This window comes from Ascaphus truei, chromosome 11 (genome assembly GCF_040206685.1).
Source record: "Ascaphus truei isolate aAscTru1 chromosome 11, aAscTru1.hap1, whole genome shotgun sequence".
Taxonomy (NCBI): domain Eukaryota; kingdom Metazoa; phylum Chordata; class Amphibia; order Anura; family Ascaphidae; genus Ascaphus; species Ascaphus truei.
Window position 1 is genome coordinate 54674971 of NC_134493.1, and position 12954 is coordinate 54687924.

The 12954-nt window shown below is 55.5% G+C and overlaps 1 protein-coding gene across 2 annotated transcripts; it reads left to right on the forward strand.

Moving 5' to 3' along the window:
* Positions 1-1808: 1808 nt before the first annotated feature.
* MCRIP2 (MAPK regulated corepressor interacting protein 2) lies at positions 1809-12572 on the forward strand. 2 transcript variants are annotated; one of them, XR_012787449.1, is made up of 6 exons: positions 1809-1967; positions 4034-4130; positions 5419-5543; positions 6176-6280; positions 9316-11728; positions 11897-12572. XR_012787449.1 is itself a non-coding variant. In XM_075566403.1 (5 exons), the coding sequence occupies exons 1-5, from the start codon at positions 1916-1918 to the stop codon at positions 9384-9386; spliced, it is 450 nt and encodes a 149-aa protein (XP_075422518.1). In that variant the 5' UTR covers positions 1809-1915; the 3' UTR covers positions 9387-12572. The 2 variants fall into 2 exon arrangements, 1 of the variants encoding a protein (XP_075422518.1); XM_075566403.1 differs by having other exon boundaries at positions 9316-12572.
* Positions 12573-12954: the final 382 nt, after the last annotated feature.

The following is a 12954-nucleotide window of genomic DNA, read 5'->3' on the forward strand; positions in this document are numbered from 1 at the left end:
CCATGATGGGGCATATCTGCCCTTCCATTGGCTGCCCGCCGTACACGTGACCGCGGCACGGGAAGGCACAATTGTTGCCTTCCTTGCTAGCGTACGCGTCACAGCGCTTTGCGCGCCCACACACACGCCCACTGGGGCCTGCTCCATAGAGGGCTGTGCTATAGTGTGTGGTGTGCGCCGCAGCGGCCACTGAGGCCCTAGTCGCAGGCTTCCCGCTTGTTGTGTAAGGTACGATCGCGTTCTGCTCTCCCTCATCTCGTCACCGACGCCACCGAGCAGTCACGTGACCGCGATGGGTTTTCCTGAAGGCCCCCAACCCCAAAGGGTTAATGGACCGGCTTTCATTTCGTGCAGCACGGGACTCAAAGTGTGTCGCAATTACAGCAAAGCGCGCGGGACGCAGCACACAGGACTGTTCCAGGCACAGTCCCTGCCCCGCAGAGCTTACAATCTATGTGTTTGGTGCCTGAGGCACAGGGAGATCAAGTGACTCGCCCAATGTCACCAGGAGCCATTATTATCAATCAGCGTCTTTACTCACAGCCGCTCCTTCAGCCCAGATAAGGTAGCCCATAGGGGTCAAAACGCCTATACAGCTGTGAGTTTCTATGGCTTCCTAATCCATGTGCTGCGCATGCCAGTCCCGATCGTTCGTAGGTCTAACACTCCGCCGCTTGCACTGTTGTTACACTGCGACAACCCCGCTGGCCAACCTGATCCTGCTATCAGCTGTGTACACAGCGCCGGCGCTGCGTAAGGGCGTATGTAACGCGGTATGGGTGCCACGTGTGTTCGGGCAAGATCTATAGGGTGAACGCGTCTGCTGATCTTAATCAACAACTGATCCAGATTGCCTGTGTGATCAGAATCTTTTTGATTGCATGTGTTTGGGACCAACGGTTCTGTATACACCGTGGGGCGTGGGGTGCTCAGTTCCAGTTTTCAAGCCCCTCCCAACAGGCCAGGTTTTCAGGGTGTCCCAGCTTCAGCACAGGTGGCTCAATCAGTGGCTCAGTCTTTGACTGAGCCACTGATTGAGCCACCTGTGCTGAAGCTGGGACTGAGCCACCTGTGCTGAAGCTGGGACTGATTGAGCCACCTGTGCTGAAGCAGGGACTGATTGAGCCACTTGTGCTGAAGCAGAGATATCCTGAAAACCTAAGCTGTTGGTGGCTCTTGGGGACTGGAGTTGCCTCCCCCCCCGTGTATACGGTGCTGTATGCATATGTGCATACCACTGGCAGTGTATTTATGTGTATACAGTGCTTGTGATGCCGTGTGTACATAACGCCATTTGTGTGTGTATATCACATGCAATGTCTGTGGTGTTGTATTTCTGCATATAAAGACGCTGCTAGCACTATATACACACACACACAAATAAAGTGACGTGTACAATGCCCGTGCTATATACACCATGTTACCGTGTACGCAGCGCTATACAGAGTTTCGCAGGTACAGTAAGTCCCTGTCCCGCAGAGCTTACTCATTTTGGTGTATGAGATGAGCAGAGGCTGGAATATGAAACGGGTTCACCCACTTCCAAGGCAAGTATTATCATAGAGTTCCTCCTTCAGCTACGTACACATACATACAATGTTTTGTATACTGCCGGCACTATATACTCATAAATACAGTGTATACTGCTGCCTCTCTATGCACATAGGTGTCCCCCCTGCCCACACACCCCTCAGTCTGGGTATTGCACAACAGGTTAGATAAGCAGACAAGACAGCCTGTGCCAAGGGGGGGGGGGGGATGCTGTCCCTTTAACAGGCACACGGGGGCGTGTCACACAGCACATGCCTTCTTAAAGAGCCCGCAACCCCAGTCCCAGCCACTGTGTGCTTATCCAGGAGGTGATAGGGGGGGTAAGTAACCCAACAAACTGCCCCAAATCTGCCACCTTGCTGCCATGTACACCATCACCAGAGGGCCCAGCAAACTGACCACCCAGAGGAGGACAGGTAAAGATCACTGTGATAAGGGGGTCGCAAAGCCAGTGTTTGTAAAGGGAGGGGGTCACCCCTGTTAACCCAAGATGCCTTCTGCAAGACCCCCTAATTAATGGCTAATCAATATCTGCCAATTCATCTGATATGGGGATTTCTGAGCCAATGTTTGTAGGGGAGGGTGGGGGACCCCCTAATCAATAACTGATCACGGAGTTACTATATGGGATCAATACCCCACTGATGGGGGGGGGGGGGGGAGGGCAGCTGTGCATTGTAAACGGGTTTGGGATCAATAATCCCCAATCCAATGTGTTTTCTATTGTTAAGGGACCATGGTATTCTTGGGGATACCCAATTTTGTTCGGGGTGAGATCTAGTGATGGGATCAGAGGCCCCCTGTTTCCTTTAGGATAAGGGAGGTCACAGGATCTGGTGACCATAACATGGAGTCATTTGACATTGCAAAATACATAGTGTAACTGCAGTACTGCCATATAATCTGCTATATTTCCAATATTGCGCTGTGTGTGTGTGTGTGTGTATGTGTGTGTATATATATATATATATATATATATATATATATGTATATGTATATATATGTATATATATATATGTATATGTGTGTGTACATACACCTCTCCCCCTTCACTCTCTGTATGTACAAACATGCATCTCCCCTCACTCTGTATGTGTGTGTCTATATCTCCTGTGTACATACGTACCTCCTCCCGTGTGTATGTGTGTACAAAACTAAAGCTGTCTCACATTTTAATCTGTAACTGTTACATACGCCTATAATATATATATTGTCTCTTACTGCGCATGCAATGTCTTGTATATAATGTATAAGGCTGGGTCCCCGCTGGCGCTGAGCGCGCTTATGCTTGGAGAGCGCTCCAAGCATGAGCGCCGGGTGTCCTCTGATTTGCGAGGGGGAGCGGCGGCATTGCGGGCGGGAACTTGTATGTATATGTAAGGTAACGTGGTAAGCGCTGCCCGCTCAGTGCTAGCGGGGACGCAGCCTAACCCTGCTCACTTATGTAACTATGTATTTGTAACCATGTATCTGTCATCAAAACTCTGTGCCCAGGACATACGTGAAAACGAGAGGTAACTCTCACTGTATTAGTGCCTGGTAACACGTTTTATACATAATACACCGCCCCCCCCCTCACTCTTTTTTATATATGTGTATCTCCTGTGTACATACTGTACACCCCCCCTTCTCTGTGTATATATATCTCCTGTGTGTGCATACTGTACGCCTCTCCCCCTCACTGTGTATATATCCTGTGTGTACATGCTGTACGCCTCTTCCTCCCCCCTCACTCTGTGTATATATCTCCTGTGTGTGCATACTGTACACCTCCCCCCTCACTCTGTATATCTCCTGTGTGCATACTGTACACCTCCCCCCCTCACTCTGTATATCTCCTGTGTGTGCATACTGTACACCTCTCCCCCTCACTGTATATATATCTCCTGTGTACATACTGTACGCCTCTCCCCCTCACTCTGTATATCTCCTGTGTGCATACTGTATACCTCTCCCCTCACTGTATATATCTCCTGTGTGCATACTGTACGCCTCTCCCCCCTCACTCTGTATATCTCCTGTGTGCATACTGTACGCCTCTCCCCCTCACTCTGTATATCTCCTGTGTGCATACTGTATACCTCTCCCCTCACTGTATATATCTCCTGTGTACATACTGTACGCCTCTCCCCTCTCACTCTGTATATCTCCTGTGTGCATACTGTACGCCTCTCCCCCTCACTGTATATATCTCCTGTGTGTGCATACTGTACGCCTCTCCCCCTCACTGTATATATCTCCTGTGTGTGCATACTGTACGCCTCTCCCCCCTCACTGTATATATCTCCTGTGTGTGCATACTGTACGCCTCTCCCCCCTCACTGTATATATCTCCTGTGTGTGCATACTGTACGCCTCTCCCCCCTCACTGTATATATCTCCTGTGTGTGCATACTGTACGCCTCTCCCCCTCACTGTATATATCTCCTGTGTGTGCATACTGTACGCCTCTCCCCCCTCACTCCCTGCCTTTTGCCCCCAGGACCCAAGCAGCAGATAGACACCAAACTGCAGGAACTGAAGGGCAAACAGCAGCCTCTGACTCCCACCTCGCCCACCTCCTGGGACCCACTCGCAAGGTCAGCCACACGTGGTATCCCCCCCTATCCTTGCTGTGTGTGTGTGTGTGAGATCAGGGCGCTGCATGGTGGCGCTGCCACTGCATGACCTTGTACAGAGGTGACCATGTGCAGTGTCATGTGATCTTGTGGTGGGGGTGTGGCTGGGTTGGTGGGGGTGTGGCTGGGTTGGTGGGTGGGGCCAGGCAGGTTTCCCCCTCACCCCCCTTAACCCCCCCACCACTGCCGGTGTCCTCCCAAAGTCACACTGCTGCCGCCTGTCAGGGAAAGGGTTAATGAGCTCACATTTCAGTAGTGTTGGCTAATTAATGAACAAGCTGCTCTGTATAATGGTGCTGAGTATCTATACACTCATAATGAACATGCCGCGCTATATAATGGTGCAGAGTATCATACACTGATGATGAACATGCTGCTCTGTATAATGATGTTGAGTATCTATATACACTTCCAGCTCTATGATAACAATCATGCTGCACTGTATAATAGTGTAGAGTATCTCTATACGCTTCCAACCTTATTAAAACTTAGGGTTGTGGGGCACTGTTGTTATTTTGGATGGGGTAACAAGGGCAAGGGGGGTCAGCAGCTTGCGAGCCTTTGTCACCGTCCATATGCAGTGAATCTGGACTGTGCAGTGAAGGGGTTAATGACTGGCGGTGCCACTGATCTGTGTGTGACCTTCAGCAGGACATGCCCTTTGCCCTTCCCAGCTGCCTCACTCCTCCATTGTGGGTGACCTTTCACTTCCTGTCTTGTGATTGGCTCAGCACCTCGTGGTGTCACAGCCTGGTCTTTCCTCCATGTCCAATCAGGAGGCTCGTGTCCACTGAATCCTTTTCAAGGGGGGGGGGGGACATAGAGGCTGCCCGAGGTCACACAGAGACAGTGGCAGAGCTGGGGTCAGACTGATTGGCAGTCGCAATAGCTCCCTGCGCAAGGTCACACGCAGCCAGTGGCAGAGCCGGGGTCAGACTGCAGAGAGACGCTGCGCAAGGTCACACGCAGCCAGTGGCAGAGCCGGGGTCAGACTGCAGAGAGACGCTGCGCAAGGTCACACGCAGCCAGTGGCAGAGCCAGGGTCCGCGTCTGCAGCGTGTTGCCCTATTAACTCTTTCCCTGCCCTGTGTGCCACCACCTCTGGGGCAACAGCAAAGAAAGAAATCTGGAGGGGGGGGGGGGGGTGGCTGCCTCCTGCAGAGATGTTGCCCACTGGCGAGGAGACACTTCAGGATGTGGGTGACCAGGCCTTTCCCTGCTTAACTGTCGCCCCCTTCTCTCTCTATAGCAACCCAGCCCCGAAACTGGTCTTCAACCGCGTGAACGGGAAGCGGGTGCAGGCACCGAGTCCGGCTCAGGGAGAGGAGGTGTATACGCTGGCACACGCAGAGAACGTCCACTTTGTATACCAGGGTAAGAGGGAGGGGGCACAACATGACCTGACCTCCCCCCCCCCCAACATGACCTGACCCCCCCCCCCAACATGACCTGACCCCTCCCCAACATGACCTGACCCCCCCCCCAACATGACCTGACCCCCCCCCCCAACATGACCTGACCCCTCCCCAACATGACCTGACCCCCCCACTGCCCTCCTATTGAAGCTCCCCAAGAATGGAGTGGCGATACAGTATAGGAAGCGTTTCTTGTGCAGCGTTAGCTGCCCCTGCCCCGCAGAGCTAGCAATCTGATGCTTAGTGCCTGAGGGATTTGCCCAAGGTTGCGAGAGCGCGGACACGGGGGCTCACCCACTTCAAAGGCTACACACAGAGAGTGAGCTGCAGCTTCACGCGCCCGCTCCAGAAATCTCCTTTTCTTTCCTGTTCGATTGCAAGCTCTTGTGGTCACTGATCCCGGGGCTGGTGGAAAGGGGATTACAGGTCGGATCGGACCCGCTGGGAGATCTGGTGTAACTGGCTCCCTGATAAACAGGTCTGCCAGATCACAGCTGGTCATGTCACGCACGGTCCCGATCGCTCACTGCTGCTCCCGCCCTCCTACTGTTCTCCCTATTCCCCAAATCACTGCCCCCCCTTCCTCCCCAGCCTGGCAGGAAGTGCAGCATCAGCTGGAGGTGAAGGACCCCGAGCGGAACGGACACTCTCCCCAGCAGTACCAAGAGAGAACCTCGGACCCCTCTCCCCTTAAGAGTAAGTAAGACCCCCGCACCCTTCCCCCCCCCCCTCACCCGATCATCCCTCCACACCTCCAACCCCCGCACAGGCACCCCCAACCCCTCCCTCCCACACCCAGGCACCCCCTCATTGGACGAGCCGCTCACAATCCGGGCCGTCGTGCCGCACCCTGTCGCGCTGGCGGATGCGTGGTCTGTGGCCACGGTTAAGGCATTTTGATCGCTCACGTGGTCGTGATAGAGGCAGCCAATCCGAGGACAAAGGTCAACCGAGGACAGTGACCGGCTTAATAGGTGACGAATTACCTTTTTTATATTAAAATCAGCCCAGTTACTGAGGAGGAAGTCTTCCTTCTTCTCTACTCGCCGCCCCCCGTCTTCTCTCCTCATTCCCCCTTGCCTTCTCTCCCAGACTAGTTTCCCCCCTGACTCCTCACCCCCGTCTTCTCTCATTTCCCCCCCCCCCCCCATGTCACCCTAACTCCTGTTACCTCCATCTTCTCTCCTCGTTCCCCCGTCTTCTCTCCTCATTCCCCCTCGCCTTCTCTCCCAGGCTAGTTTCCCCCCTGACTCCTCACCCCCGTCTTCTCTCCTCATTCCCCCCCCCCCCCCCCCCGTCACACTAACTCCTGTTACCTCCATCTTCTCTCCTGGTTCCCCACGTCTTCTCTCCCGTCCCCTCTACAACCTGCACTCTGTCCCTTCTCCACCGCAATTATTCCGACCCCCACCGCCTCTCTTCGACCTCCCTCTGAGCGCGTCTACGTTTCCTGCTTCTGTCCCACCCGTCCTGCAGAAACCTCTCCACCCTGCCTCCCCTTCCTCCTCCCATCCCACCGTCTACCATTTTGCATGCCAAGGTCAGGAACGCACCACTTCAGACCGGCGAGCGGGACTCGCTCCATGACACACTGCACTCTGGATTCCGCCCTAACAAGTCGCTAATGATCTACTCCAAATCACATGGGCGGCTCTTCCCCTCCTTCCTTGGGACCTTTTCTGCTGCTTATGATACTGTTGATCGTCCCCTTTCCTCCTGCACACCCTCCATTCGTTTGGTCTCTGTGACACTGCCCTCTCCTGGCTTACATCTTGTCTATCTGACCAGGCTTTGTGTTACCCTCCTGCCACATATTTAGAGATTCCGGTTTTCCTCGGACGCGCTGCCGTCTCGCTCTCACGCGCTGCCGTCTCGCTCTCACGCGCGCGCACAGTCGTCTCGTTATTTATTTAGGTCAGTTTTACTCCTGTGCAAATGCACAAAACCTTTTTTCTTTTTCTCTATCTGAATCCTAGTGTGACAATGTGATGGGCCTAGCGTGGTCTGGTTGTGATTGTGTAGAGGAAACAGGCACATGCTGGCCACCCTCCGGAAGGACCCCACAGTGACATCACCCTGTTGCACTGAAGCTTGCTGCCAGTTGGAGGGTGGCAGAGGCAGAACCTATACGCCCCCCCAAATACACCCACCTATATGAGACTGAATCTCATTCTTCATTTTCCGGTCTTTTTTTATCGGGGTTTTTAACCAATGAAAAAGCCCCAACGATGGGTTGTGGTGGTAAAACGGAAACCCTACACATCCTTCCTAGAGCCTTCTCCATGTTCTACTTCCTTGGTAAAAGGTCATTGGGTTTTCACCACCACCTCCTGATACCCAAATCTTCCCCTGCAGCCTCGTGTCACGAGCGGGCTTTCTGCCATCTCCTCTTGGATGTCCAATCCCCATCTTCCACTGAACTTCTTCTTCTTTTCCTTCCAACCCTAAACTTACATTGGATTTCTCACTCCACCCCCTCGTTGGATGCCTAGGTGTCATTCTGGATTCCTTCATCCCTCGCCTCTCCAAATCCGTGTCTTTTTCCACCACTGCAATATTGTTGCAATATGTCCCTTCCCTCGCAGAAGAATCCACCGAAACCCTTACGCACTTATTATATCCCGCCTGGAATACTACAACCTCCTCTGCTGTCTCGTCTCCAGTGCATTCTAGATCCAGTTGCCAGGCTCACTAACTCCTCCTCATCACTACATTGGCTACCCGTAGACTAGCGCAAAGGGTGGACAACTTCAGTCCTTAATGGCCACCAACAGGCCAGGACTGACTGAGCCACCTATGCTGAAGCAGGGATATCCTTAAGACATGTTGGTGGCTCTTGAGGACTGGAGTTGGCCACCCCTTCCCTGGAGTCATATTCAAGACACTTGTGCTCACCTACAATCCCATACAGAACACCTCTCGTCGCGGCGTCTCCGTCCCGATGTCCAAGTCCTCTCCAGCACGCTCCGCTCTTGATCGATATCCTGGCACCTCCCTTATTACTTATTCTCGCTCCCGCCTCCAGTACTTCCCGTCCTGCCTCTGGAATTCTCTACCAGGCGCAGTCAGGCTCTTCCCTCGCGCCCACCATACATACATTTAAACTTCTCCAACACTCTCCCGCTGCCATTATTTTACCGTCATCCTACAGCAGCAGATTCAGTCCTGACGTTGATGGCCAAATCCCTTGCTACGAAATTCTCACGGACTATTCCTTGTGTCTCTACTCCCCCTCCTTCTAGATTGGTGGTTTTCAACCAGGGTTCCCCGGTCACCCCTATAGGGTTCCCTGCAATTTTCAGGTTATTTGAAAATTGTACCAAATACAGAAGAATTCACAATGCATCTGATTTCGGGCTCGCTATTAGAGAGGGTTGGGGTTCCTTACAATGCATCTGATCTCAGACGTGCTATTAGAGAGGGTTGGGGTTCCTTACAATGCATCTGATCTCAGACGTGCTATTAGAGAGGGTTGGGGTTCCCCATAATTTCACAACATAATTATTGGGTTCCATAACCAAAAAAAAAGTTGGATCTCCTTCCTATTGTCTGTTTGTCTTAACATATGTGCTCGTGTCACGTGATGGCCTCCTGCATTGTACAGCACTGCAGAATATGTTGGTGCCATAGAAATAGAATATGTTGGTGCCATAGAAATAAAAGCTAAGTTGGTCCTGAAGCCGCAGGTTATCTCAGTCTTTTCAATGCCATCATTTCATCTTCCTCTGCAGACTTCGTTCCCATTGACCTTGAAGACTGGTGGGCGCAGCGCTTTCTGGCCAACATCGAGAACTGCGCGTGAAGGGAGCGCCCCTCTGCGCGTGAAGGGAGTGCCCCTGTCCCTGTAGGGGGGGGACCCCCCAAACCTGTGCCAAGGAGATGCAAGACATGGTGACATTTGTCTGCCTTCCCAGTGCTGAAGATACCTCCTCCCTCTCTTGGGGTACAAAGCCCTTTAGGTGCTGGACGGGGCAGCCGGGACGATCAAGCGTCAAAATGCACGACATAGTTATGGACCAGGGTTTCGCAGGAGTTGGGTTACCATCCTATAATTCCTTTCTGCACTACAAGGGAGGAGATGGGTGGGGGGGAAGATTATGGGATTGGGAGGACGTGGGGCATCAACCTCAGGAATATAACCTCTACAGCACAAGCCCCCTGCCGTGTGTCTGAGGGGGCTTAGGCCCCCTGTGTGATCGGTTCTGTGGGTCCTGATTACAGCTGCAGTGTGATGTGGGGCCTGGGCTCACTGTGTGAGGCGGGCTCACTGTGCGCTGTGGGTGAGGCGGGCTCACTGTGCGCTGTGGGTGAGGCGGGCTCACTGTGTGCGCTGCAGTCTCTGCCTGTGGGTGAGGCGGGCTCACTGTGTGCGCTGTGGGTGAGGCGGGCTCACTGTGTGCGCTGCAGTCTCTGCCTGTGTGTGAGGCGGGCTCACTGTGTGCGCTGCAGTCTGCCTGTGTGTGAGGCGGGCGCGCTTTGTGTGAGGCGGGCTCACTGTGTGCGCTGCAGTCTCTGCCTGTGTGAGAGGCAGGCGCGCTGTGTGTGAGGCGGGCTCACTGTGTGCGCTGCAGTCTCTGCCTGTGTGTGAGACGGGCTCACTGTGTGCGCTGCAGTCTCTGCCTGTGTGAGAGGCGGGCGTGCTGTGGGTGAGGCGGGCTCTCTGTGTGCGCTGCAGTCTCTGCCTGTGTGTGAGGCGGGCGCGCTGTGTGTGAGGCGGGCTCACTGTGTGCGCTGCAGTCTCTGCCTGTGTGTGAGGCGGGCGCGCTGTGTGTGAGGCGGGCTCACTGTGTGCGCTGCAGTCTCTGCCTGTGTGTGAGGCGGGCGCGCTGTGGGTGAGGCGGGCTCTCTGTGTGCGCTGCAGTCTCTGCCTGTGTGTGAGGCGGGCGTGCTGTGGGTGAGGCGGGCTCTCTGTGTGCGCTGCAGTCTCTGCCTGTGTGTGAGGCGGGCGCGCTGTGTGTGAGGCGGGCTCACTGTGTGCGCTGCAGTCTCTGCCTGTGTGAGAGGCAGGCGCGCTGTGTGTGAGGCGGGCTCACTGTGTGCGCTGCAGTCTCTGCCTGTGTGTGAGGCAGGCGCGCTGTGTGTGAGGCGGGCGCGCTGTGTGTGAGGCGGGCTCACTGTGTGCGCTGCAGTCTCTGCCTGTGTGAGAGGCAGGCGCGCTGTGTGTGAGGCGGGCTCACTGTGTGCGCTGCAGTCTCTGCCTGTGGGTGAGGCGGGCTCACTGTGTGCGCTGCAGTCTCTGCCTGTGTGTGAGGCGGGTGCGCTGTGTGTGAGGCGGGCTCACTGTGTGCGCTGCAGTCTCTGCCTGTGTGTGAGGCGGGTGCGCTGTGTGTGAGGCGGGCTCACTGTGTGTGAGGCGGGCTCACTGTGTGCGCTGCAGTCTCTGCCTGTGTGTGAGGCGGGCGCGCTGTGTGTGAGGCGGGCTCACTGTGTGTGAGGCGGGCTCACTGTGTGTGAGACGGGCTCACTGTGTGCGCTGCAGTCTCTGCCTGTGTGAGAGGCGGGCGCACTGTGTGTGAGACGGGCTCACTGTGTGCGCTGCAGTCTCTGCCTGTGTGTGAGGCGGGCGCGCTGTGTGTGAGGCGGGCTCACTGTGTGCGCTGCAGTCTCTGCCTGTGTGTGAGGCGGGCGCGCTGTGGGTGAGGCGGGCTCACTGTGTGCGCTGCAGTCTCTGCCTGTGTGAGAGGCAGGCGCGCTGTGGGTGAGGCGGGCTCACTGTGTGCGCTGCAGTCTCTGCCTGTGTGAGGCGGGCACGCTGTGGGTGAGGCGGGCTCACTGTGTGCGCTGCAGTCTCTGCCTGTGTGAGAGGCGGGTGCGCTGTGTGTGAGGCGGGTGCGCTGTGTGCGCTGCAGTCTCTGCCTGTGTGAGAGGCAGGCACGCTGTGGGTGAGGTGGGCTCACTGTGTGCGCTGCAGTCTCTGCCTGTGTGAGAGGCGGGCACGCTGTGGGTGAGGCGGGCTCACTGTGTGCGCTGCAGTCTCTGCCTGTGTGAGAGGCGGTCTCACTGTGTGCGCTGCAGTCTCTGCCTGTGTGTGAGGCGGGTGCGCTGTGTGTGAGGCGGGTGCGCTGTGTGCGCTGCGGGTGAGGCAGGCTCACTGTGTGCGCTGCAGTCTCTGCCTGTGTGTGAGGCGGGCGCGCTGTGTGTGAGGCGGGCTCACTGTGTGCGCTGCAGTCTCTGCCTGTGTGAGAGGCGGGCTCACTGTGTGCGCTGCAGTCTCTGCCTGTGTGTGAGGCGGGCTCACTGTGTGCGCTGCAGTCTCTGCCTGTGTGAGAGGCGGGCTCACTGTGTGCGCTGCAGTCTCTGCCTGTGTGAGAGGCGGGCTCACTGTGTGCGCTGCAGTCTCTGCCTGTGTGAGAGGCGGGCGCGCTGTGAGACTCGGTTACAGCCCCAGTGTGATGGATGAGGGTGTCTGGGATCCCTGTGTGCGCCGCCGGTCACAGTCTCTGGGTGAAGTTAGGACGGTCACCCTGTGTGACCCGATCTGTGAGTGTCAGGGTGTGATATTTACGCGCTGCTCTGAGTGCGAGTGTGCGCTGCTCTGAGTCCCTGCCCTTGTGTAACGAGGGAGCTGGGTCTCCCTGTGTGTGCTTCTCTGCGAGTATCTCCCTGTGTGTGAGCCGCCCTGTGAGTGCTGCTGTCTTCTTTCGCGTGCCGCTCTGCGAGTGTCGCCCTGTGTGTGCGGCTCTGCGAGTGTCTCCCTGCGTGTGCGGCTCTGCGAGTGTCTCCCTGCGCGTGTGAGTGTCTCCGTGTGTGTGTGCGCTTCTCTGCGAGTATCTCCGTGTGTGTGTGCTTCTCTGCGACTATCTCCGTGTGTGTGTGCTTCTCTGCGACTATCTCCGTGTGTGTGTGCGGCTCTGCGAGTCTCCCTGCGCGCGCCGTTCTGAGTGTCTCCCGAGGGCAAGGGTCCCAGTTCCCTTTTCTTACAGGAGGGGTCTGTACAGCGCGGGAAATATCTATTTTTCTAAATAAAGTGAGTTTTCACCTCAAGCGTCAGATTGTGTAACACCGCCTGTGCCATGCTGCAGAGCATCACATCTGTAACCGTGCCTGTGCCAGGCTGCAGAGCATCACATCTGTAACTGTGCCCGGCTGCAGAGCATCTCATCTGTAACCGTGCCTGTGCCAGGCTGAAGAGCCTTGTGTCCGTAACCTGTGCCTGGCTGCAGAGCATCGCATCTGTAACCGTGCCTGTGCCTGGCTGCAGAGCATCGCATCTGTAACCGTGCCTGTGCCAGGCTGCAGAGCCTTGTGTCCGTAACCTCTGCCTGGCTGCAGATCGACGTGTCTAACTGTCCCAGGCTGCAAAGCGTTGTGTCTAACTGCCTGTGCCCGGCTGCAGAGCGTTGCATTGTTAACCCCCTTATCCTGCTAGA

Coding starts and splice junctions, on each gene's coding strand:
- MCRIP2 (XM_075566403.1), top strand. CDS start 1,916: ATGTACACCATCACCAGAGGGCCCAGCAAACTGACCACCCAGAGGAGG. Junction 1,968..4,033: donor GACCACCCAGAGGAGGACAG/GTAAAGATCACT, acceptor TTTTGCCCCCAG/GACCCAAGCAGCAGATAGAC. Junction 6,281..9,315: donor GGACCCCTCTCCCCTTAAGA/GTAAGTAAGACC, acceptor CTTCCTCTGCAG/ACTTCGTTCCCATTGACCTT.